Raw genomic sequence first — 27267 nt, forward strand, 5'->3', positions numbered from 1 at the left:
GATCTCTGTATTCTTGCCTTGAGTATAGCTTTAAATATTGCTTTGAGTGTGTTTTGACACTTTTATAAGCTTTTCTTGGCTTATGAAAACTTCTGGATTTATCCTTATGTTATTCTTAAAGATTTATTATATTCTTTAGTTGGTTCTATCACCTTCCAGCTTTGTATGTGTACTTCTATTTAACGCTGTTTAAACCTTTATTATGCAAATAATGCATAATTATTGTAGAAAATTAGCAAATACAAAGAAGCAAAAAAAAAAAAAAAATAACATCACTGCTAAAGTCACCATAGTTAACATTTTGGTTTTTCACTGAGCAAAATATGCATATGTAAATATGTGTTTAATCAAAGAAACTGTCTTATTAGTATATTGTAAATGTAGCCTTTTAAAGAACTGATCTTCTGGGTGTGGTGGCTCATGCTTATAATCCCAGCACTTTGGGAGGCAGAGGTGGGCAGATCACTTGAGGCCAGGAGTTCAAGATCAGCCTGGCCGAGATGGTGAAACCCCATCTCTACTAAAAATACAAAAATTAGCTGGGCATGGTGGCGCATACCTGTAGTCCCAGTTACCTGGGAAGCTGAAGCACAAGAATCACTTGAACCTCGGAGGCACAGGCTTCAGTGAGCCAAGACTGTGCCACTGCACTCCAGCCTGGGTGACAAAGCAAGACTGTCTCCAAAAAAAAAAAAAAAAAAGATCCATACAGTCTCATTGTTACAAGCCTATCAGAACTCTTCTCTTTTAGGAGCTCATGTCATGAGTTTATCAGCTTTCATCTAAGCATTTCCCAAACCCATTTTTCTGAAGACTTAGAACAGTGAGTTTTTTTAATATCCTATGGTCCATCTTGAAGATGCTATTTTGGAGTATGGGAAGAAAATATTAGGTATTTTACTTGTATGTACTTTAAGTAAAATACAAAATAAATTTTACTGATATTTAATATATAAATTGGCATTGTCACCTATGCTTGGGCCCAATGTCAGTTACATATCACAGGACATTAAGGGATCCTGAAAAACCGAGTGGGAGTTATACAGGGTAGAGGGAATGACAAGCACCCTTCCTCAAGAATATATTATTGGTTATGTTTGCCCAATTAAGTGAATTTATAGATTCTGTTATCAGGTTTTAACTAAATCCTCAAAACATGGACAAAACTTTGAAAAAGATTCTGCCATGAAAACCAAATCAAGGATAACACCAGTATCAAATGATGAACCACAAGAAAAAGACATAGCTGATGCCATTTACTCCAAGCAATGGCACTGATGCCATTTACTCCAAGAAATGGCATATTATTTCATCATTCAGATTATATTCAGTGTAGAAACAATGACAGTCTAATTGGACCTGAGACAAGAAGACTATTTGAAATATAGATTCCTATATACTGTTCTTAAAAATGAACCTCACCCTGGCAGTGCCTTGAGATAATAGCAAATGATGGTGTGAAAACATCATAATTAGCAAGATATTTGAAAATATTGTTTTTCATCTTTTAAATAAATATTTAACTTTGCTCTAGTATCATCTAACATTCAAGTTTCCCTAACAACGCTATCGAAATAGCCTTTTATTGTTTCCAATCTTCATATATTGTTTTTTTCTTTACAGTTTTTTATTGCTAACAGACATAGTTATTTGCTACCTATCTCCCTGGTCCCTCCCTCTTAAGATGTAAGCTCTGTAAGATCAGGAACATTGTTCCTAGTGCTATCTCCAGCAGGCACAAAATGTCTGCTGTGGAGGAGGTACCAAATAAAAGTTTTTAAATGAAAAATCTTTATCTCATTCTTTAATTTATATTTTGGGTGTGTTTTACAGATGTACATAATATGGTAGTATAGTTGCAAAGGTATATAATTTATTAATGTATACTATTTGGAAGTCATGCAGACTTTTTTTTAACTGATAGGCATATCATCAAAAGATGTTGAACCTTCTCTGCAAAAAAAAAAAAAAGTCGGTTTAGACTATGTATCCAAATATGCCTAACATTCTTGTTCTTGGCAAGGCCAGCCAATAAATGGCCCAGTAACTTTTTCCTGTCCCTTTTATTTCAATTCTTATTTATTTGTTCAAAATTAGGTTCAGAGCAGGTTTTTCTCATCCTTTTTAAATATCGAAGAAATTTTTTTCTTAGGAATTAGGTCAGAAACTTTTAAACTTTTATTTATTTATTTTTACTTTTAACAGAGAAAGAGGTCAACGTCACTATATTTTTCTGTACCAATTTTGTGATCTATATTAGGAAACTATCCATTTATTCTGTATGACTAGAGAGTCAAAACATTCCTGCCATTGTATCACTTCTGCTTTAACCTTGTTTTATTCTAACCAAAAAGTACTGTTTTATCCAAAATGGATTTTTATATAGCGGCATTAGAAGTGCAGTAACTCTAGACCTGGAGTTAAATGGACCTAGAACCAAGTCTCAGCCTTTCCCATACCTTGTAACTTTGAACAGTTTTTATTTAACCTTTCTCAGCCCCAGTTTCCTCATCGGTATACTGGTATAATAACTATACCTATCTGATATGGTAGTTGTGAGAATTAAAGAAGATAATGCATGTAAAATATTCAACGTGTGTCTATACCATAGTTAGTGCTCAAGAAATTGTAACTAATGCGTATGTGTGTGTTCCTGAATTTATAAACATGTATTCCAGATGTTCATTTGTAAATGAAATAATTTGGGATAAACTTGCATTACACATAGAGTAGATTTTGTAATCTATCCAAGGGAACTGGAACCTATGTAGTGCATAGCATATCTAAGTAGAGTTGAATTAAAACGCAGAAACCTGACTCCCAAATATAGTTAGAAATGCATTCAGAATTTTACTTAGGGGCTCCCCCTGTGTTGTACTCTTAGCAGGGACATTGGAGTTTCTAACAGCAAGGTACAGCAGGGGCAAAGAAAGAAATAAGAATAAGATGTTTTAGTGTGATCTATGGCAAAAGAGGTTAAAACATGAGTTCTTAACCTGACACCTGGAGCTTCAGGGAATTCAAGAATTCTGTGACATCTATGTAAAACTATTTTATGTATGTGAGATTTTATATTTTTTCTGGCCTAACCCAGTAAGAATTGCCGCTGTACTACTTTAACAGTTTTCCTATTACACTTCTAGGGATTTGTTTGTAAATTTTCATTGAGATATTGACATTTCTTTTGATATAAATGGTTTTATTCGTGCAAATACAATTTTTCTTGAAGGAACACATTCTTCAGCCAACTTTAGCAAACCTCTTTAGTCATAAATCTGACACTCTGTCATCATGGTCTCATGTTAGTTTCCAGATCTCTTTATCATTAAAACCTTCTGTTTATGTTCAGTACACTAGTCAAAGTTACAAACCTTTCTCCTACTTTTTTTTTTTAGATAGGGTCCTGCTCCATCGCCCAGGCTGGACTGCAGGGCACAATCATGACTCAACTGCAGCCTGGAGTTTTGGTGTTCAAGAACTCCCACCTCAGCCTCCTCAGTAGCAGGGAACACAGGCCATGCCACCATGGCAGCTAAGCTTGTTTGGGGTTTGTTTTTTTTAGAGACAGAGTCTCACTGTGTTACCCAGGCTGGTCTCAAACTTCTGGCCTCAAGCAGTCCTTCCTCTTCAGCCTTCCAAGTCATTGGGGTTATAGGCATAAGCCACCATGCCTGGCTTGTACTACTATTATATATGATACTCATTTTTATATACTCAGCAATATAATCATAATTACAGAATTATAACTAATAACTGCTAGTCTGAAACCCATAATATCTCATACCAGTCAGCTGAATCAACCATTTCCAAAGTGGCCATTAATAGTTAAAAAGTGATGTGTAAAATAGGCTTCAAAAGAGCCAGATTATTAGTTTTTTCCTTTAAACAGCTGATTTCAATTTTTTTTTTTTTAGGACAGGGTCTCACTCTGTCCCCCAGGCTGGAGTGTGGTGGCACAATCGCAGCTCAGTGCAGCCTTGGCCTCCCAGGGTCAAGCGATTCCCACCCCAGATTTAAGCAATTCTCATTCCTCAGCCTCCTGAGTAGCTGAGACTACAGACGTGCACCCCCACACCCAGCTAATTTTTTGTGTTTTAGTAGAGATAGATTTCAGCGTGTTGCCCAGGCTGGTCTCAAATTAAGCTCAGGCAATCTACCTAGCTCAGCCTCCCAAAGTGCTACGATTATAGGTGTGAGCCACCATGCCTGGCTGAAATTGTTTAATTTCCATATAATTTGTGGTTTTGAGATATCTTCTTGATATTGACTTCTATTTTTATTCTGTTGTGGTCTGAGAGTATGGTTGGTATAATTTCAATTTTGTGTATTTATAGAGACTTGCTTTATGGCTTAGCATGTGGTCAATCTTGGAGTATGTTCCATGTGTAGAAGAGAAGAATGTAATTCTCTGGTTGATGGGTGGAGTATTCTGTAGATGTCTGTTAGGTTCAAATGGTCAAGTGTGGAATTTTATTTCTTTGTTCGTTTTCTGCCTTGATGGTCTGATGCTGTTGGTGTGTGTTGTGTGTTGGTGTGTGTTGTGTGACTGGCTAAGTCTTTGTAAGTATAGAAGTACTTGTTTTATAAATCTGAGTGGTCCAAATGTTGGGTATGTATATATTTAGGATAGTTAAATCTTCTTGTTGAATTGAACCTTTTTCATTATGTAATGCACATCTTTGTCCTTTTTATTTTTGCTGGTTTAAACTCTGTTATATCTCATATAAGAATAATGATCCCTGCTCTTTTTTGTTTTTATTTGAATGATCCTTTTCCAACCCTTTACTTTGAGCCTGTGGGTGTCGTTACATGTGAGATTGGTCTCTTGAAGACAGCAGACAGATGCATCTTGTTTTTTATCCAACTTGTCCTTCTGTACCTTTTAAATGGGCTGGTTAGATGTTTACATTGAAGGTTAATATTTGATATGTGAGGTTTTGATCATATTGTGAATTTGTTAGCTGGTTTCTTTGTATTTTATATTGTGTGGTTGCTTTCTAGGGTCTCTTGGCTATGTTCTTAATAGTGTTTTTGTGGTAGCGGATATTTTTCTTTCCTTTCCATATGCAGAGCTCCCTTAAGGATCTCTTGTCACCTGGTCTGGTGGTAACCAAATTGTCTTAGCACTTGCTTGCCTGGATAAGATTTTATCTATTCTTCATGTATAAAATTTAGTTTGGTGTGATATGATATTCTTGGTTTGAATTTTTCTTTAAGAATGCTGAAAATAGGACCCCAATCTCTCCTGGCTTATAATGTTTCTGCTGAGAAGGCTACTGTTAGCTTGATGGGTTTCTCTTTGTACATGATCTGACCTTTTCCTTTAGCTCTCCTTAAGATTTTTTCTTTAGTGTTGACCTTGGACATTCTGGTGACTATATGCCTTGGTGATGTTCATTTTGTCCAGTATCTCACAGGTGTTCTCTGGATTTCTCATATCTGGACAAAGATTAGGGAAATTTTCTTGAAGTATTTCATCAAATATGTTTTTTGGATTGTTTGCTTTTTCTTTTTCTCTCTCAGGAATGCCAGTATCTTGCAGGTTTGGCTGCTTTACATAATCTTATATTTCTCAAAGACTTTGTTCATTTATTAAAATTCTTTTTTTCTGTATTTTTGTCTAACTGGGTAGTTAAAAAGACCAGTCTTCAAGCTCTGCATTTCTTTCTTCTGCTTGGTCCAGTCAATTGATAATTTTTTAATTGTATTTTGAAATTTCTTAAGTAAGCTTTTCAATTCCATAAGATCTGATTGATTTCTTTTGAAGATGTTTATCTCTTCTTTCATTTCCCAGATTACTTTAGAAGTTTGTGTCTATTTTCAACCATCTTTTGGATCTTGTTGAGCTTCCTTGCAATTCATGCTTTGAATTCTTAGTCATTTCTGAGTTTCCATTTTGGCTAGGAACCATTGCTTGACAGCTAGTGTGATCCTTTGGTGGTGTTATTACATTCACATTTTTTGTGGTGCCCGATTTCTTGCCCTGTTCCTTCTCATCTGGGGACACTAGTGCTTCCAATTTTTGTAGTCATTTTAATGCAGGTAGGATTTTTTCTTCTTCTATAGGCTATGGGATCCCACCTACAGGCCAGTAGATGGCATGTACAGCTAAGTCAACTGAGGCAAACACAGCTACATATATACTTAACCCTTATTTACCGGGAGAAAGGATGGGCCAGGCTGATGATTCAGGTGAGCAGATGGTCAGAATGCCTGGAAATCTGCCTGGTTGTGGAGCAGAGACAGCCCCACTTCACCACAATGTCTGCTCAGGAAAGATGGGGCAGCTCAGACTGCTGATCATGGCAAGTAGGTGCTCTGCCTGCCTGAGTGTGAAGCTGAGAAAGCCCCCTCCACACAGATCTCTGCAAAGGAAGGGTGGGGTGACTCAGGCTGCCAATGCAGGTGAGCAGGTTCTTTGAATGCCTGAAGATCTGACTGTGTATGGAGCAGAGAGGGTCCCACGGCACCACAGTCTCTGCACAGAAAGGGTAGGGTGGCTCAGGCTGCTCATCTAGGTGAGTGGGTGCTCCAAATGCCTGGAGATCTCTTTGGTTTCTTTCATCCATTTTTTAAAACTTTTTGGCGTACAGAGCTATCACCTCTTTGGTTAAATTTATTCCTAATGTTTTGTTTATGCTATTGTGAATGATATGGTTTTATTACTTTTTCAGGTAGTTCTTTGTTAGTATATAGAAACGTGATTGATTTTTCTGTGTTGATTTTATACCCTGAAACTTTACTGAATTATTAGTCTAATAGTTTGTTGGCATATTTAGAGTTTTCTGTATGTAAGATCATGTCATCTGCAAACAGAGACAGTTTAACTTCTTTTTAATTTGGATACTTTTCTTTCTTTCTTTCTTTCTTTTTTTTTTGCCTAATTATTCTGGCTAGAACTTAAGGTACTATATTGAATCAAAGTGCAAAAGTGGATCCCTTTGTCTTATTCCTGATCTCAGAAGAAAGTTTTCAGCTTTTCTCCACTGAGTATGATGTTATCTGTGAGCTTGTCATATATGACATTTACTGTGTTACAGTACATTGCTTCTATACCTAAGTTGTCGAAAGTTTTTATTAGGTAAAGATAAATTCTGTCAAATGCTTCTTCAGCATTTTTTGAGATGGTCATATGGTTTTTGTCCTTCATTCTGTTAATGTGGTATATCACATTTACCAATTTGTGCATGTTGAGCCATCCTTGCATCCCAAGGATAAATCCCACTTGGTTGTGGTGAATGATCCTTTTATCACTATATTGAATTCAATTTGGTAGTATTTTGTTGAGGATTTCTGCATGTTTGTTCATTGGAATATTGGCCTGCAATTTTCTTTTCTTGTAGTATTTTGGTTGGCTTTGGTAATGTTGGCCTTGTAAAAGGAATTTAGCAGAATTCAGCTGTGAAATCATCAGATCCTGGGCTTTTCTTTATTGTTAAGTTTGTGATTACTGATTCAGTCATTGTTTTTTCAAATATTTATTCATGATTCAGACTTGGTAGATTATGTTTCTATAAATTTATCAGTTTCATCTATATTATTTAATTTCTTAGTATATAATTGTTCATAGTAATCTCTTATGACCCTTTGTATTACTGTAGTATTAGTGGTAATGTATCTTCTTTCACTTATAATTTTACTTATATGAGTCTCCTCTCTTTTTTTCTTAAGTCTAGCTAGAGGTTTGTCAATTTTGTTTATCTTCTTCTAATAAAATACAAACCAGCACTCGATCTGAAAAAAATAAACTCTTAATTTGATTGATATTTCTCTATTACTTTTTATAGTCTCTATTTCATTTATTTCTGCCATTGAAACCAGCTCAATTGGCCCATGGAACTGATGTTTAGTGTTTATCATTAATAAACCAAGAAATTGACCTTCTCAGTCTTAAAACTTGAGAAACTCGTATTTGTCATATCTGAGTTCCTTTCTCAGGAAACCAACCTTTGGGTCTCCCAGATAGTATCAAGGAAAAGAAACTTACCAGATCACCACATCTGGACATTGAGACACTGACCCCTCACCTGTCATGATTGCCTGATTGATTACTTGTTGACCAAGTCATTCTTCTTATTCCTCCCTAATTCTTGCTTTCCCACACATAGTTGCATTTATTTTCTGCTATATAAACTCCTAATTTTAGTGTGTGAAAGAGATGGATTTGAGATTGATCTGTTCTCCTTAGACACAGCACCCAAAAAAGCCTTCCCTGGTAATACGCATCGTCTCTGTGATTGACTTTCTGTGCAATGAGCAGCAGGACCTAGACTAAACCTTTGGCATTTCAGTAACACTAATTTTTATTATTTCCCTCCTTCTTCTAACTTTGGACTTAGTTTGTTCTTTTTCTAGCTCCTTGTGGTACAATATTAGGTTATTTGAGATCTTTCTTCTTTATACACATGCATTTATTGCTATAAACCTCTCTCTTAACTGCTTTTGATGCATCTATAAGTGTTGGTATGTTGTGTTTCAATTTTATCCCAAGATTTAATTTTCCTCTTCATTTCTTCTTTGACCCATTGGTTGTTAAGAACATGTTGTTTAATTTCCATGTATTTGTGAACTTTTTAATTATCTTCCTGTTCAAAAATTGTTAGAGCAGTTTCTTTTTTAGTAAAGCATCTATTATAATAATTTTAGAACTTTTCTGTGATTTGTTTCTCCAGAAATCCAGGCCTAGAGTAGAGTTTTGGAGTCAGACAGAAAGCCTGATTTTAAGTCTTGGTTGGCTAGTAATCCTCAGACAGTTTTTGTTTTTTCTTTTCTTTTTTTTTTGTTTTAGAGACAGGTTCTCATTCTGTCACCCATGCTGGAATGTGGTTGTGTGATCATAGCTCACTGCGGCCTCTACATCCTCAGCTCAAGAAATCCTCCTACTTCAGTCTCCTGAGTAGTTGGAACTACAGGCATGTGCCACTGCACATGGCTAATTTATTTTTTTAATTTTTTGTAGCGATGCGGTCTTACAGTGTTGCCCAGGCTGGTCTTGAATTCTTGAACTGAAGCAGTCCTCCCATTTTGGCCTCCCAAAGTGCTGGAATTACAGGCATGAGCCACTGTACCTAGCCTAGTTTTTAAACTTTTTAAAGTTTCACTTTGTATATACTTAAAATTGGTGCTGTTAGAGAACCTACATAATAAGCATAATTGATTAAATGATGTACATGTAAATTATTTGCCAGCGACTGGTTCGTATAGTGAATGCTCAGTAAGTAGTAGTTGTTACCATCACATGTTGAATACCTGAGTAAAGATGGAGTCAGCTGTTGGAGTCAGATTATTTCTTTGCCATTAAATATGCTTCTGAATTGTTTTTGTGCAGTCACTTTATATTCAGCCTTGGGTTCACCAAGATTCTTTACTTTTTCCCACAGGGTTAATGTTACTTATTTAACAAATAAGTATCTTTCCCTCTATGTACTTACCTAATCTAACTTTGTTCAATTCTGAGTACTACCCCAGTTAACTGAGATTATTTTCTTTTGAATCTTTATTTTTAAAAGACTGATTCTGGGTATTCCCCAAACTGGTGCTAGAGGTATCCTGTTCAGAACAGCAAGGCCAAAGCATTTTACGATTTGTAATCTAGTGAAAACAACCAAGGCTATTGAAGAGCTAGCCTGCCATGCTCTAGGGCAGCTCTATATCATAAGGATAGTCCTGAATTTTAAGGGGTACACAATGAATTATATTCCCCAAGGTTGGTCAGTCCCTGGAGAATTCAGGTAGGGAGATTACAGGCCTCAAAGATTTCTTCCAATCTCTTCCTCAGTTGTCTAGAAACTGCCTAGAATTGAAATGGATCCCTTTTCTGGATAAGTTTTAACACCCATTCAAAAATGGTTCCAGATCATAAAGATAAGGGCACTTTAGATTCTTTTATCCTGTTCTCATTCTCGTAAGTATATGTACAAATCAGTAAGTGGATTTATTCTGTCATACTCATTTGTGTAACAGCCTTACCACCATAGGTGTTGTACATCAGGATTTGGGAGTGAGCCTAAGAGTTACTAGCCTTTGACAAATACTACTGAGCTCTGTTTTTCTGCTAGTAAAGAGCCCTATATTCAACTGATATCACTTTCCATTAGTTCTTAGGTATTCAAAGCTCTTTATTTGAAATTTTTTAAAAAATGGAATGAGGTGCAATAGAGTTAACACTACCTTTTTATTTTTCAATGGAGACACACATTTTAGAAAACTTTTTCTCATAAGAAAGAGTATGTTTTAGATAGTTCATATCGCTAAATTTGTTAAAACTATGGCAATTGTTCAATAATAATACAACGTAGGTTTATGTATTTGTATGTTTCCTTCTATAGGTTTCTTCAGTTTTTGGCGTGGCAATTTGGCAAATGTTATTCGGTATTTTCCAACACAAGCTCTAAATTTTGCATTTAAGGACAAATACAAGCAGCTGTTCATGTCTGGAGTTAATAAAGAAAAACAGGTAATTATATTTTTTTTACTTTTTCCTTGCAATATAGAAATTTTCCATCCAATATAAATTTCCTATCCAATGTAAATATGTTTCACTATCTCTACAATTTTCTTTAAAATGGTTAGATTTGTCTTAACTGTGATGTTTTATTTGGGGGGAAGGTGCTCAAGTAGTGGGAAAAAATAATAAGTGTGTATTGTTACAAAAATTATAAGGGATCTTTTGTCTCAAGGCAGTATTTTTTGAATAAATATTACACTTAATGGAATTTCATCTTATCACTGTTTTGCACTGGGGAAACACAGCATTTTGTCTGCTTATTTTAAGCACAGAAAGAAATCAACAAGTACGTAGTTCCTGTTACTGAGGTAATTTATATCCTGAAGAAGTAAATTATTTCTTCTTTGAGAATAAAGATATATTTAGGTGAGATTAAAGCATATAGGAAGTCCAAATTGAGCAAAACTGGAAAATGATAAATTTAAACTAGAGAATTCCTTTTATTGCAAGGATAATTTTTGGTTTTCAAAGTAATTACTCCCTTGGTTACAAAATCTCAATTTCAAACTTTCCTACTCATATAAACTACATGTCATTTATTCTGACTTCTATTTGTTTGGTTGTATCCAATACACTATACTATCTACATTACTCCCAAGATCTTCCCCTCACTCTTACAAAATCTCCCTTCCCCCTCATCTTTTGTCTTTTTCTCCCTGTCATTCCTCACCTCCCACTCCTGCCTCAGCCAACCAAGCTATCTTAGAAGGTTTTTTAAAAGCAAGTCTTTGTAGAACATTTCTTTGTTGCTGCTTCATTAAATTTCCTTTTATGCTCTGTATTCCCTTTTTTCACAGTCCTATTTTATTAAGTTGTTCATTGAATGCTTTGCGCTTTAGCCAGGGTGGTGGGGCGGGGTGAGGGGACGCAGGTAGAAAGGTAACCAAGAAATTCCCTAGACTTAGAATTGGAAGGTTTAAGATTTGGATCTTATGTAGCTACATGAGGTTTTTTTACTTTTATTTTAGGTTTGGGGGTACGTGTCAAGGTTTGCTTTATAGGTAAACTCGTGTCACAGGGGTTTTTTGTACAGATAATTTCATCACTCAAGTATTAAGCCTAGCACCCAATAGTTATTTTTCTTGCATCTCTCCATCCTCCCACCCCCCACCCTAAAGTAGATCCCAATATCTGTTTTTTTCTTCTTTGTATTCATAAGTTCTCATCATTTAGCTCCCACTTATAAGTGAGAACATGCAGTATTTGGTTTTCTGTTCCTGCATTAGTTTGCTAAGGATAATAGCCTCCAGCTCTGTTCATGTTCCCACAAAAGATATGATTTTTTTTTATGGCTGCATAGTATTGCATGTTATATATGTACCACATTTTCTTTATCCAATCTGCCATTTGTGGGCACTTAAGTTGATTCCAGGTTTTTGCTATTGTGAGTAGTAACAATGAACATTCGCATACATGTGTCTTTATAGTAGAATGATTTATGTTCCTCTGGGTATGTACCCAGTAATGATACTTCTGTTTTTAGCTCTTTGAGGAATCGCTATACTGCTTTCCACAATGGTCCAACTAATTTACACTCCCACCAACAGTATATAAGTGTTCCCTTTTCTCCACAACCTCGCCATCTTTTATTTTTTGACTTTTTAATAGTAGCCATTCTGACCATGAGACAGTATCACATTGTGGTTTTGATTTGCATTTTTCTGATGATCAGTGATACTGAGCCTTTTTCATATGGTTGTTGGCCATGTGTATGTCTTTTTTAAAAAAGTGTCTGTTCACGTCCTTTGCCCACTTTTTAGTGGGGTTGTTTTTCTGTTGCAAATTTTTTTTAAGTTCCTTGTAGATGCTAGATAGTAGACCATTGTCAGTTTGCAAATATTTTCTCCCATTCTGTAGGTTGTCTGTTTACTCTGTTAATAGTTTCTTTTACTTTGCAGAAGCTCTTAAGTTTAGATCCTATTTGTCAATTTTTGCTTTTGTTGCAGTTGCTTTTGGTGTCTTTTTCATGAAATCTTTGCCCATTCCTATGTCAAGGATGATATTGCCTGGGTTATCTTCCATGGTTTTTTTAGTTTTGGGTTTTACATTTAAGTCTTTAATCCATCTTGAGTTGATTTTTATATATAGTGTAAGGAAGGAGTCCAACTTTAATCTTCTGTATATGGCTAGCCCACCACTATTTATTGAATAAGGAGTCCTTTCCTCATTACTTGTTTTTGTCAGCTTTGTCAAAGATTAAATGACTGTAGGTATGCAGTTTTATTTCTGGGCTCTCTATTCTGTTCCATTGGCCTTAGTACCATGCTGTTTTGGTTACTTTAGCCCAGTTCTATAGTTCGAAGTTGGGTAAAATGATACCTCTAGCTTCATTCTTTTTGCTTAGGATTGCCTTGGCCATTCGGGCTCTTTTTTGGTTACATATGAATTTTTAAACGGTTTTTTCTAGTTCTGTGAAGAATGACATTGGTAATTTGATAGGAATAGCATTGAATCTGTAAATTGCTTGGCGTGGTGTTGCGTTCCTGTAATCCTAGCTACTAGAGAGGCTGAAGCAGGAGAATCGCTTGAACCCAGGCGGTAGAGGTTGCAGTGAGCCGAGATCGTGCCATTGCACTCCAGCCTGGTGACAGAGCAAGACCCCATCTCAAAAAAAAAAAAAAAAAAAACTAAAAATAGAACTCCCACAGTATTCAGCAGTCCCACTACTGGGTTATATATCCAAAGGAGTTGAAATCAGCGTGATGAAGAGAGATCTGCACAATCTGCAGTCTTGTTTATTGCAACATTATTCACGATAGCTAGGATATGGAAGCAACCTAAGTGTCCACGAGCAGATGAATAGATAAAGAAAATGTATGTATTCAGTGGAATATTATTCAGCCTTATAGAAGACAGAAATTCTGTCATTTGTGATGTGGAATAACCAACTAAGTGAAGTAAGCCAGGTGCAGAAAGACAAATACTGCTACTGACTTTTGTACATCCCACTTATATGTGGAATTTTAAAATGTTGATCTCATAGAAGCAAAGTAGACTGGTGGTTTCTGGGGTCGATGGAGGGTGGGGAGATGAGGAATGGGGAGATGTTGCTCAAAGGGTACAAAGTTTCATTTAGACAGGAGGAATAAGTTTTAGGGCTCTGTTGTACACCATGAGACTGTAGTTAATAATAATGTATATTTCAAAATTGCTAAAAGAGTAGGTTTTAAATGTTCTCACCACAAAAATTTAAGTATGCAATATATATGTTAATTAGCTTGGCACTCAACAATATAAATATGTATCAAAATTCCACATTGTACCCCATAAATATATACAATTGTCAACTAAAAAAATTTTTAAGTCATTGATACTTTTAGCCATTGTACCTAAAAAAATTTTAAGTCATTGATACAACACAGTAAGATATCACTAAATACCTACAATAATGACAACACCAAATTGATCACAGTGCAGAGAAACCAAATCACTCTTACATTGCTGGTGGAATGTGAAATGACATTGCCACTCTGGAAAAAAGTATGGCGATTTCTTAGAAACTAACATGCACCCACCATATGATGCATGTTTACACTTTTGGGTGGGAATTTATCCTGAAGAAATGAAAATTTATGTTTATACAAAAACCAGTGTACACAATGTTCAATAGCAGCTTTTCTTGCAATAGGCAAAATCTAGAAACAACTCAGATGTCCTTCAGTAGGCAAATGGTTAAACTATGGTAAATCACATCATGGGATATTACTCAGCAATAGAAAGGAAGAAAATTTTAAAATAATAGATTCAGGGGATACATGCACGTTTGTTACATGGGCATATTGTGTAATGCTGAGGTTTGGGCATCTGTTGAACCCATCAACCAAATAGTCAACATACTACCCAACAGGTAGCTTTTTAACCCTTCCCCACTTTCCTCCCTACTTTTAGAGTTGCCAGTGTCTATTGTTTCTACCTTTATGTCCACATGTACCCCCTGTTTAGCTCCCACTTACAAGTGAGAACATGCAGTATTTGATTTTTTGTTTCTGCATTAATTCACTTAGGATAATGTCCTCCAGCTGCATCCATATTGCTGCCAAGGACATTATTTCGTTCTTTTTTTAAAGCTGCATGGTATTCCATGGTGTATATGTACCACATTTTCTTTATCCAGTCAACCATTGATGGGCACTTAGGTTGATTCTATGACTTTGTTATTGTGATTCGTGCTAAGATAAACATACAAGTTCAGCTGTCTTTTTGATACAACAATTTCTCTTCCTTTGGATAGATAGCCAGTAATAGGATTGCATAGTAGTTCTATTTTTAGTTCTTTGAGATATCTCCATACTGTTTTCCATGGGGGTTGAACTAATTTACATTCCCACCAACAATGTATAAGCATTCCCTTTTTGCACGTGACTGACATCTATTATTTTATGACCTTTTAATAGCCTTTTTGACTAGTGTGAGATGGTATCTCATTGTGCTTTTAATATGCATTTATCTGATAATTAGTGTATTAGTCCATTTTCATGCTGCTGATAAAGACATACCTGAGACTGGGAAGAAAAAGAGATTTAATTGGATTTGCAATTGCACATGGCTGTGGAGGCCTCAGAATCATGGCGGGAGGTGAAAGGCACTTTTTAACGTGATGGTGGCAAGAGAAAAATGAGGAGGAAGCAAAAGTGGAAACCCCTGATAAACCCATCAGATCTCATGGACTTATTTACTATCATGAGACTAGCACAGGAAAGACTGACCCCCATGATTCAGTTACCTCCCCTGGGTCTTTCCCACAACATGTGAGAATTCTGGGAGATAGAATTTGAGATTTCGGTGAGGACACAGCGAAACCGTATCAGTTAATGATGTTGAACATTTTTTCATATGTTTGTTGACCAGTTGTATGTCATCTTTTGGGAAATGTCTGTTCATGTCCTTTGCCCATTTTTTAATAGAGCTATTTGGTTTTTTTCTGGTTGATTTATTTAAGTTCCTTATAGATTCTGGATATTAATCCTTTGTCAGGTGAATAGTTTGTACATATTTTCTCCCATTCTGCATGTTGTCTGTTTCCTCCACTGAGTGTTGTGCAGAAGCTCTTTAAGTCCCATTTGTCAGTTTTTGTTTTTGTTGCATTTGCCTTTGAGGTCTAAGTCATCAACTCTTTGCCACGGCCAATGTTTAGAATTTTTCCTAGGTTTTTGTCTAGGATTTTTTTAGTTTGAGGTCTTACATTTAATTTTAGTCTTTAATTCATCTTGAATTAATATTTGTATATGGTGAAGGGTAGGGACCCCGTTTCATTCTTCTGCATATGGCTAGCCATTTTTCCCAGCACCATTTGTTGAATAGGGTGTCCTTTTCTCACTGTTTATTATTGTCAACTTTGTCAAAGATCAGTTGATTGTAGGTGTGTGGCCTTGTTTCTGGGTTCTTTATTCGGTTCCATTGGTCTATGTGTCTGTTTTTGTACCAGCACCATGCTGTTCTGGGTACTACAGCCTTGTAGTATAGTTTGATGTCAGGTAATGTGATGCCTATGGATTTGTTCTTTTTGCTTGGGATTCCTTTGGCAATTTGGTCTCTTTTTTTGGTTCCATGTGAATTTTAGAATGCTTTTTTCTAATTCTTTGAAAACTGATGTTGGTAATTTGATAGGAATTCTGTTGAATCTGTAATTGCTTTGGCAGTATGGTCATTTTAATGATAACTGATTCTTCCAGTACATGAGCATGAAATGTTTCTCCATTTGTTTGTGTCATGTATGATTTCTTCCATCAATGTTTTGTAGTTCTCCTTGTGGGGATCTTTCGCCTCCTTGGTGAAATGTATTCCTATGTGTTTTTTTGTGTATGTGTGTGGCTACTATAAATGGGATTGAGTTCTTGATTTGAGTCTCATCTTGAATGCTATTGGTGTGTAGAAATGCTACTGACTTTTGTACATTGATTCTGTATCCAGAAACTTTACTGAAGTCATTTATCAGGTCTAGAGGTATATTTAGGGTTTGAGAGGTATATCTAGGGTTTCCTTGGTTAAGTTACTCATGTAATTTGACTTCCCCTTTTCCTATTTGGATGCCTTTTATTTCTTTCTCTTGCCTGATTGCTCTGGCTATGACTTTCATCACTATGTTGAATAGAAATAGTGAGAGTGGACATTCTTGTCTAGGAACAAAGTTTTGATAGGACAAATATTGTATGATTCTACTTAAGTACTTAGTATAGACAAATTCATAGCGACAGAAGGCAGATTATAAATTAACAGGTGGTTAACCTCTGTTAAACTACTGAGAGGGGAGATGGGGAATTAGTGTTTAATGAGTTACAGAGTTCTGTTTAGGATGATGAAAAAGTTCTGGAAATAGTGACAAAGTTTAAACAACGTTGCAGACATAATGCCATTGAATTGTATACTTAAAATAGTTAAAATGGTAAATCTTGTATATATTTTATCAGTATACAAAAAAGGAACAAACTTTTGATATGTGCACCAACTTTGGGTTTTAAGGTAGAAAAACCCAATCTCAAAGGTTATATGCTGTCTAATTGCTTTTATATAACATTCTTGAAATGATGAAATTACAGTGATGGAAAAAAGAATACTGTTTGCCGGGAGTGGGGAGAAAAGTGGCTGTGATTTTAAGAGTGGCATGAGGGATCCTTCTCGTGGAACTGTTGACCAATTTGAACATGTGACAAAACTGTATAACTGAATAAACACAACTAAGTACATGTTAAACTGACAAAATCTGAATAGGGTAGGCCTTATCATGTCCATTTCTTGTACTACAGATATGCTGGTACACTGGGGATAATTCGTTGAATGATTTATAGTCTCTTTGTATATTACTCCTTATGATACATGTGAATCCAAAATTATCTCAAAATAAAAAGTTTTTTTTAAAAATGGTAAGAGAAGCATGTGCCTACTATATATTGTTTCACTGAATTTTCACTTCACTCTTTGAGGTAGTTATTTTTACCCAAAAGGTACAGATAAGGAGAGTAGGACTCAGAGCTTAAAGCATTTGCTCCGCTAGTTTGTTCCAATCTAACTCCTAAATTCACCTGAGGCGACTAGAATGGATGCGCCTCAGCTGGACCTGGGCATAAACTGCTCCTCAGCCACCCATTAGCAGCTTTCAGCACAACCCTCAATGGGGAAGACTAGAGCTGCTCCCAGCTCTCTTCCCTGTCCAGACAAGTTATTTTAAACAACTTTGGTCTCAGGGCATTTGTTGTTTGATGCATCATTGAGTCTTTTCACACAGTATTTGTCAACAATTAAAAATAAATAGGATTATTTTTCCTCAGAACTCTCAGACTTTCATCTTCTTCTCCCTTCCTGATTCTTCTCTGTGCCTCTTCTTTTAGCAATATAGTATGCTGGCCGTGGTGGCTCACGCCTGTAATCCCAGCACTTTGGGAGGCCGAGGAGGGCAGATCACAAGGTCAGGAGATCAAGACCATCCTGGTTAACACAGTGAAACCCCATCTCTACTAAAAATACAAAAAATTAGCCAGGCGTGGTGACGGGCGCCTGTAGTCCCAGCTACTCGGGAGGTTGAGGCAGGAGAATGGCGTGAACCCGGGGGGCGGATCTTGCAGTGTGCGCAGATTGCACCACTACACTCCAGCCTGAGGGAAAGAAAAAAAAACACCAATATAGTAATACTTTAAATTACTAACTTACAACAACCAAAACTCATTTATACTTATATACATACTACCTCTTATGGGTCTGTTTTATTTTCAATCTTACTTGTGGAGGGATAGGTTTTGTTACATAAATGCAGGATCATCACTCAGCATGAGCAGATTCTTACTGCCTTTCTCCCTCTATTTCTATCCTCCTTACCATCACTACATAGATTGGCCATACTGTTTATACATGTTGTGCCTGCCCCTGTCGTTTTTTCATAGCTCCCACTTTCTCTTTCAGAAGTGTCCTGGTTTGAATGATAAAGTACACGATTATCCACCCCAAAAATCATTGATCTGCCTTCTTTCTTATCAAGAAAGAAAAAAAGATTAAGTAGAACTTGTCTACTTTATAAATCTTTATGCCACATATCTTGTTTGGTTGACGTGCTTGGTTTTCAGAAGCAGAGATTGACTCAGATTACCTCAGGAAAAAGAGGATTTATTGTAATGATACAGTGGCACTTGAATTTCAACTACAGGCACCTCTATGGACCAAACTATACTCTCATCTTTCTCTCCCAAGTCACCTGGTCTTTCTCTCTACCTGCTTTTCGTGTGTATGTTTGCTCTGTTTTCTCACTATTGCCTACTTTTTTTACTTACTGATATTTTCTTATTCCTTTAAATTCAATATTTGTATCATAGTAATGCTTTTTGGCCTTTCTAAAGTCAGAGGTTCTTAACCTGGGATCCATGAATGCTTCCAGAATACCCCACACTCTAAAAATATATGTTTATACATGTGTGATTTTTCTTAGGAGAGGATCTATAGCTTTAAACAGTCTCCAAAAAGTCTAAGACATTAACTTTTCCTTTTCTGTCCTTATTGATAACTAGTATTGAATCTTTAAAGTTCAGTTCCCAAGAAAGAGGCTCTGGCCCAGCTCATCTTTTTCTACCAGGTTACCAATCATCTGCTACACTGTGGATTGACTACCCTTGTGTCAGATGCAATCTCCTGATCTAATTATTTCTGTTTGATGAGACATGCTGCCTATACAATAAAACTGATGAGTGTTGCTTAAAAAGATCCATGGGAGTCTGGGAAGAGTAAGTGGCATTACCGGTATGCTTTATTAAACAAATACTTATTTAATATATATCTCTGGGCAAGACCTCATGACTTGCTCTGTGAAATAAACAGAGAATTAAGAATCTTGGCCTCAAACAAATGGAAACAACCCTGATGTTCATCAGCTGATGAGTAGATAATGTTCCTAAAATAGAATATTATTTGGCAATAAAAAGGAATGAAGTATTAATACATACTGCTACATGGATGAACCTTGAAAACATTATGCTAAATGAAGGAAACCAGTCACAAAAGAGTGTGTCTTGTGTGATTCCATTTATACGAAATGTCCAAGTAAGCAAATAATTAGAGACAAAAAGTAATTTAATGGTTGCCTAGGACTGAGGGAGGTAGAAAGGATGTGGAGTGACTTATAACAGGCCTGGGGTTTCTTTTTGGTGGGATGAAAATATTCTAAACTGTGGTGATGGTTGCACAACTCTGTGAATATAGTAACAATTGAATTGTATGCTTTACATAGGTGAATTTTATGATGTGTGAATTATGCTTAGTAAAGCTGTTAAGGGAAAATAATGCTGACCTCAAGAAATTTATAGTCTGGGCTGGGCGTGGTGGCTCACACCTGTAATCCCAGCAATTTGGGAAGCCTAGGTGGGCAGATCACGAGGTCAGGAGATGGAGACCATCCTGGCTAACACGGTGAAACCCCGTCTGTACTAAAAATATATATATAAAAAATTAGCCGGGTGTGGTGGCGGGCACCTGTAATCTCAGCTACTTGGGAGGCTGAGGCAGAAGAATGGTGTGAACCCCGGAGGCGAAGCTTGCAGTGAGCCGAGATCGCGCCACTGCACTCCAGCCTGGGTGACAGAGCAAGAGTCTGTCTCAAAAAAAAAAAAAGAAAGAAAAAAAGGAAATTTATAGTCTGTAGGAGTATAAATGTACACAAATAATTATAAATTGAAAGTAGAAAATGGTTGTAAGTGCTATTTAAAAAATAAGAGTCTCTGCAGTGAGCCGAGATTGCCCCACTGTACTCCAGCCTGGGCAACAGAGCAAGACTCCATCTCAAAAAAAAATAAGAGTCTATAACATGTTAATACGTTTTACGTATTGGTCGTGGGATTCAACTTTAATTCTCTGACGGAGATGAAATATTTATGGGAAAAAGATATTATCATATACAATTTCAATAGATGGGTTGGAGATCAGATATTTCATGAGAGAAGTGGAACTTGAATTAGAGCATGAAGCAATAACTGTTTTTTCATTTAAAAAAGGAAGGGCATTCCAGGACTAGAGAACATTGAAAATTGCAAAGCTGTCTGACACTTTATTGTTAGAAATAAAAGCCAGAAAATAAAGCAAGAAATTGAGCGTGACTAGAATATTATTCACTTTAATGTATTTAATGCTTGCAGTGTCCTCATATCCTGGATTTTTCATAACAGCTCCAATTCAGATACTCCTTTCTTCTCCCATAAGCACTAGATGTTGAAAAGCATCTTGCTGAGCCTGGGGAGGGCACATTTTAAATGTAGATCAAAAATAATTATACTTCTTCAATAGCTCATGTGAACTAGTAGACCAGTGAGGCCAACTTAAATTCCATACAACTACGTTATGATTGATGTCTGCCAATTTCCATGTTGTCATCTGAACATAATTAAATATATATTTTTGAGCTATTCAAATTTAATTCTATTTAAATTACAAAGTGAAGTTGGGGCATTATGAAGTATTTTAGGTTGGTGCAAAAAGTAACTGCAGTTTTTTGCCATACTACTACTTACTGTACCCTTCCCAGTAAAAGGGCACAACTAAAGCCTCCATATGTGCCTGATATTATAATCATAGCAAGCACTATTATTAAGAATGTATGTAGCTATTAATAAAAAAGAGTATGCAGTGTAAAGAGTTGATTATGCGACCTATTTTGCTAATTTGGGCTGCTTTGCTGGAGAACATTAAAATATCCTGGAATTTCAGTATGTCAGCATCTAAACTGTGTCTTCCAGACTGCATGAAACAAAGGCTTCGTGGCTGTGAAGAGAAAATATTTTGGATAGCATGGTATGCATTATTATAGATGTTTACTTTATAAAAGTAGCTTATAAACCTGTTGTTTTAACATTTATAAAAACAAGAATTTACCAGGTATCTTAAACAGTTAGATTCTGTGGTTTAATAATCACTTTTAAATTAATATGTTTCAGTTCTGGAGGTGGTTTTTGGCAAACCTGGCTTCTGGTGGAGCTGCTGGAGCAACATCCTTATGTGTAGTATATCCTCTAGATTTTGCCCGAACCCGATTAGGTGTTGATATTGGAAAAGGTATGAGATTTTTAGAAATACTAACTTTTCCCTTCTTTGCATTTGGAACCATGTGTTATTTATTATCATTAATTGTGCTATGATTGTGTTACCAGATAAAGTCTACAAACTTTTTTCTCAACCAAATGGTAGAGGCATAGGGCCTAAAGTATATTACTTGCTGCTTTTCCCTTAAAAAAGGGAAGGAGGGAAAGCCTGTTGTAACAAAAAAGTGAGTGTTAAAAACTGCTTATAACTTAGTCCCATTTTTCTTCCTAGAAAACCCTTCCTAGATTTTTTTCCATGCAGTTAGTCCTGTCTCAGCTATGGCTCCTTTCTAGGATAGATGCACAAATCTCATCCCAGGGAGTCCCTTTGCCTCTATCCTTACTTAAATATCACATCTTCCCTTCTTTGTTATTACACCCTTTTTTTTTTTTTTTGGAAGAGTATGTTATTGGTAACTTTTTGAGAAAGAGTGAAAAAAATAAAATAATCTCTTACATATCTAAAAAAATGTATTTGTCTTACCCTCTCAAAAAGGGTAAGACATATATAAAAGTCTGAGTTTAAAATTATTTTCCTTCACAATTATGAAAAATTACCCTGACTTCTAGTTTCTAATGTTGCTCTTAAGATACCAATTTCCTTACCCTGGATCCTTTAGTATATGTTTTTTCTTTTTAGTTTCTTTCTATCCCTGATGATCTTATATTTCACAGTAAAATATCTTTATGTGAGTCTTTTTGCAGTGTTTGAGTGTTTGCAGAGATCACACAACTGGCCCAGTTAAATGTGGAACCTTGTGTTCAGTTCTGTGGGTGGCAGCACAGTAAGTCATTTGGCTGCTCAGGGTGAGGTTGCGGATATTGAGCATCTCCCTGCTCCTTTGCTTTCATCCTGGAAGTAGTAGTTAGTTCCTCTGATTTCTAAGTCTTTCTGAGGTTATTGTGATCAAATGGCTTGCTTCCCAACAATATCTTCCTCTGTAAGAAAATAGGTTCAGCTTTTTCTGCTCTATTTGGTGAGTTACCACTCCTCCCTATTCTCTCCATCTGGCAAAATTTTGTGGATTTCGTTCTGTCATGTTCTCTTCTTGGACTATCTGGCTTTAAACCTGTTTTATTTCATTATTGTTAATGTAATAGAGTTTCTTCAGGGTACAGAGATTCATTCAACAAATATTGAGTGCCTTCTGGATTACAGGGTGCCTGCAGATACAGGGTGTGTGTGAGTGTGTATATGTATATATATGCACACATATTCACACCCCACCCCCTATATAAGACATAGAGCTCACGCCTCGTGTACCTAAGAGTCTAGTAGAGGATACAAGTAATAATAAATGAATAAATGACTAAAATATATTGTCACTTAATGTTAAATGCTAGGGAAAAAAGTTAGAAGAGAGTGATACCAATTTTCAATAAGTGATCAGAAAATGTCTCAGAAGGGGCGGCAGTTTGAGCAAAAATAAAAATGTGAGTTTCATCTATTTAACTGGAAGTTGAAATTTTATTTTTATTAATAAAGGTAAAATAACTCAATATTATCTTGCTTTAAGTCCCATAGTTTTATTTTCTCTTTCAAATCAGGAGGTTTTAGTTTATTTTTAGAAGATTACATTGTACATGTATAATAGTTTTAAAATATTGTCAAGGAATTCTTGGTCAAGGGAAAAGAAAAATAAAACCAGAAAATACTAGAAAAATATGACCCCTTCATGTGAAATGTTAACTATCTTAAACTATCCTTACAAGTTTTTAGCTTTATCTTTTTGCTTTTCAACAGTCCCAGAGTTTTTCATTTCTTTTTTTTTTTTTTTTTTCTTTTTTTTTGAGACAGAGTCTCGTTCTGTCACCCAGGCTGGAGTACAGTGGCATGATCTCAGCTCACTACAGCCTCTGCCTCCCAGGTTCAAGCAGTTCTCCTGCCTTAGCCTCTGGGTAGGGATTACAGGCGCCCACCACCATACCCGGCTAATTTTTGTATTTTTAGTTGAGACAGGGTTTCACCATCTTGGCCAGGCTGGTCTTGAACTCCTGACCTCGTGATCCACCCACCCACCTCGGCCTCCCAAAGTGCTGGGATTACAGATGTGAGCCACAGTGCCCTGTTGAGTTTTTCATTTCTAAGTGTTTCTTTGTTTTGTTTTGTTTTAATAGAGACAGGGTCTTACTCTGTTGCCTAGGCTGGAATACAATCATAGCTCAGTGAAACCTCCAACTCCTAGTCTCAAGTGATCACCTAACAGCCTCCTGGCTAACATTTTTTATTTTTTGTAGTGGCAGGGTCTCACTATGTTGCCCAGGCTGGTCTTGAACTCCTGGCCTCAAGCAGTCCTTCTGCCTCGGCCTCCCAAAGTGCTGGAATTACAGGCATGAACCATCTCACCTGGCCCATTTCAAATTATTTTCTGAACTTCAATTAGTAACTTCTGGTAACTTTAATAAAATGCTTTAAGGCAGGTTGTTTGAAGTAAATTGTTTTCATGAGAGATTAATATTTTCCATAATTTCTTTTGAGATATTACTTGAAATCTTGATTATCTGTAAAAGAATGGGAGGATTTTGATTTGTGCCTTCTTTGTTAGATTTGTAAGTGGAAATTTCAGACCATTTAGATCTGTGAAGGTTTATTTTGATTAAAGTGTTTATTGGATATATAATGTTGCTAATAAATTTTAAATGGCTTTATTTTAGGTCCTGAAGAGCGACAATTCAAGGGTTTAGGTGACTGTATTATGAAAATAGCAAAATCAGATGGAATTGCTGGTTTATACCAAGGGTTTGGTGTTTCAGTACAGGGCATCATTGTGTACCGAGCCTCTTATTTTGGAGCTTATGACACAGTTAAGGTAATCTGGGGGCTTTAACTTGGACATATTACATATATGGTTTCCATTTATTTAATTAGTAATGTTTTCAGCAGATATGTTACTTTTAATTATAAAAATAAAAATCAGTGATGAAATAAGAGAGACATGAAATTCTGCTTAATCATGATTTTGCCATAACCTAATTAAATTATAACTGCAGTGTGGATCTGACTTTAGTTATAAAGCATGTATCTAAGTTTTTGAGATGTTTTCACTATACATCACATTGCAAATGAAAAACATGCTAATTAAGCTTACATCATAATCAAATCATTAGTATATGGAAAGACATCTTCTAGCAGTTTTTCTGATTTCATATTTACCCTATTATCACTTTTTATATGCAAATAATCAAATGTTGTCATTTTGAGAAGTAGGCAAAGCAAATTAATTAAATAAATGCTACTGTAGCTTGGTTATCTCCTGGATACTGTTAGATTCTGTGTTGTATTCTCCAGGTTGTTCTGCAATTTACCTTTTCATTTCAGATTTTAAGAACACTTCCATGTGGTAGGAAAAAGAAAAATTGTAATAATGGCTACCAATTTTTAGCTATTACTTAGTTCTAGGAATCTTTTTTAAGTACTTTACATCTTAAATCTCAGAACTCACCAGTAAAGAACTTACCCATGTAACCAAAACACTACCTGTTCCCCAAAAACCTATTGAAATAAAAAAAAAAAAAAAAGAAAGATATTTCTAGTTTAAAATAAATAATAAAAAAATAAAATCCCCCCTTTGTTTAAAGATAAATAGCCTAGGAATTGCTAAGTAAATAGCCTAGGAATGGTAAGTAATTTACTTGTTAAAGGCAAGCAAAAAAACCCATGTTCTTGATGCCTACATTATAATGCTTCCAAAAGGAAGTAATGAAATCTGGACAGATCAGTTTTTAGTGTATTTTTTAGACTGCTATGTTAATGAAAATTACAGGATCTCATACATTTATTTAAACACAAAAAATGTTATGTGCATACTCTGTCTCTAGTTTTCTTTGTTATCACCTGCAGTAGTGAAATTTAGGAACGTTTTTCCACTAGCTTAAAGTTTTAAAGCTGCTCGTCAAATATGTGTTGATGATTAAAGCAAGCATTTTTTTCACTTTTTTTCAACCCCACAAGGAAGAGCCATGGAAGAACTTTCTTGTCAATGTCTGCTATCTTCCCTAGTTTTATGTGCATTAGTAACAAATTCTTATCATGGCAAATATGCTTTATATTTTTGAAATATACTTTTGAAATATAGTCATGTGTGGCAATCTACTTTTTGTTGATCTGCTGCTATTAAATCCAGCTTTTTTATTGCATTTTAAGTATAATTGGACCCTCTTTCATGTATTTATAAAAATTATCCTTTAACTTACGAATTTAAGATATTTTAGAAATTTGGATAGTTACTTGGTACATTTTTCTTTTCTAGGGTTTATTACCAAAGTCAAAGAAAACTCCATTTCTTGTCTCCTTTTTCATTGCTCAAGTTGTGACTACATGCTCTGGAATACTTTCTTATCCCTTTGACACAGTTAGAAGACGTATGATGATGCAGGTATTTTATGTTATTGTTTCTAAGCTTAGTTGAGTTTTTAATATCTCTGATATTTGGGTATAGTCAAATTTAAGAGAAATTTTGGCTGAAAGGCATAGATCATTTGTTTTACTTAGCTAAAATAAATACATGATGTATTCTGTCTTATATTCTTTCCTATCCTAAAATAACCATCAGCCAGCAAAGCTTCTTCCTCACCTACCATCAAAACAGAAATGCCTACTATTCCTGTAGCATATATTGCTTGGAAGGTAGAGGGTTATGGCAGCAATTGGATGAGTATGTCTATCTTTTTTTTTTTTTTTTTTTTTTTTTTGAGACGGAGTCTGGCTCTGTCGCCCAGGCTGGAGTGCAGTGGCCGGATCTCAGCTCACTGCAAGCTCCGCCTCCCGGGTTTACGCCATTCTCCTGCCTCAGCCTCCCGAGTAGCTGGGACTACAGGCACCCGCCACCTCGCCCGGCTAGTTTTTTGTGTTTTTTAGTAGAGACGGGGTTTCACCGTGTTAGCCAGGATGGTCTTGATCTCCTGACCTAGTAATCCGCCCGTCTCGTCCTCCCAAAATGCTGGGATTACAGGCTTGAGCCACCGCGCCCAGCCGAGTATGTCTATCTTAACTGAAATATTATATTAAGTAGAATGAGCCCAGTCATGAGCCATTGAAATATTTCATTGTTTATTGTAATATATTTTTAAGAAAGTAAATAATTTTGACTCCAAGGACAAAAACTTGTTTGTAATGGTTTATGTTCTAAATATAAATCCCTAAACCAAATTTTTGATGAATTTGATCTCTATTGTTATTACCAGTTGACCATCCCAAATCTGAAAATCCTAAATCCAGAACACCCCAAAAATCAAAATGTTTTGAGCACCAACATGATGCTCAAGGGAAATGCCCATTGGAGCTTTTCGGATTTCAGATGCTCAGCTGGTAAGTATACAAAGCAAATATTTCAAAATCTGAAAAAATTCAAAAAACTTCTAGTTCCAAGCATTTCAAATAAGGGATACCAACCTGTACTTATTGCATTCATTCATTCAGCAAATATTTGCATGCTTTATCTATGCTACGCTCTGGTGAAAGAAAAAGACAAAATCTGCACCCAAATTCATAGTCTAATATTGAAGACAACAGTTAATGGTTTAAATACAAATGTATGTAGGTTCCAGGAATACATAGAGGAGGGTTGCCCAGACGCTTAAAATGATCAGACGTGGTCTCTTAGAGAGCTAAATCTCAGTGAGTAGGCTTACTTCAGTCAGTGAGAGAACATTCTAAGCATGGGGGAAAATCGTACACAGAAATATGGCTTGAGAAGTAGTTCAGTATAGCCA

The 27267-nt window shown here is 35.9% G+C and overlaps 1 protein-coding gene across 1 annotated transcript in view; it reads left to right on the forward strand.

Annotated features, from left to right (window-relative positions):
• The window catches only part of SLC25A31 (solute carrier family 25 member 31), a 35211-nt gene that overhangs the window by 3383 nt on the left and 4561 nt on the right, over positions 1 to 27267 (forward strand). Inside the window, exons 2-5 of the mRNA XM_007999756.3 lie at positions 10329 to 10456; positions 21412 to 21529; positions 24211 to 24365; positions 25806 to 25931. Of these exons, the coding sequence (XP_007997947.1) occupies positions 10329 to 10456; positions 21412 to 21529; positions 24211 to 24365; positions 25806 to 25931 (527 nt within the window). The remainder of the gene's footprint in view (positions 1 to 10328; positions 10457 to 21411; positions 21530 to 24210; positions 24366 to 25805; positions 25932 to 27267) is intronic.

This window comes from Chlorocebus sabaeus, chromosome 7, assembly GCF_047675955.1.
Source record: "Chlorocebus sabaeus isolate Y175 chromosome 7, mChlSab1.0.hap1, whole genome shotgun sequence".
Classification (NCBI taxonomy): Eukaryota; Metazoa; Chordata; class Mammalia; order Primates; family Cercopithecidae; genus Chlorocebus; species Chlorocebus sabaeus.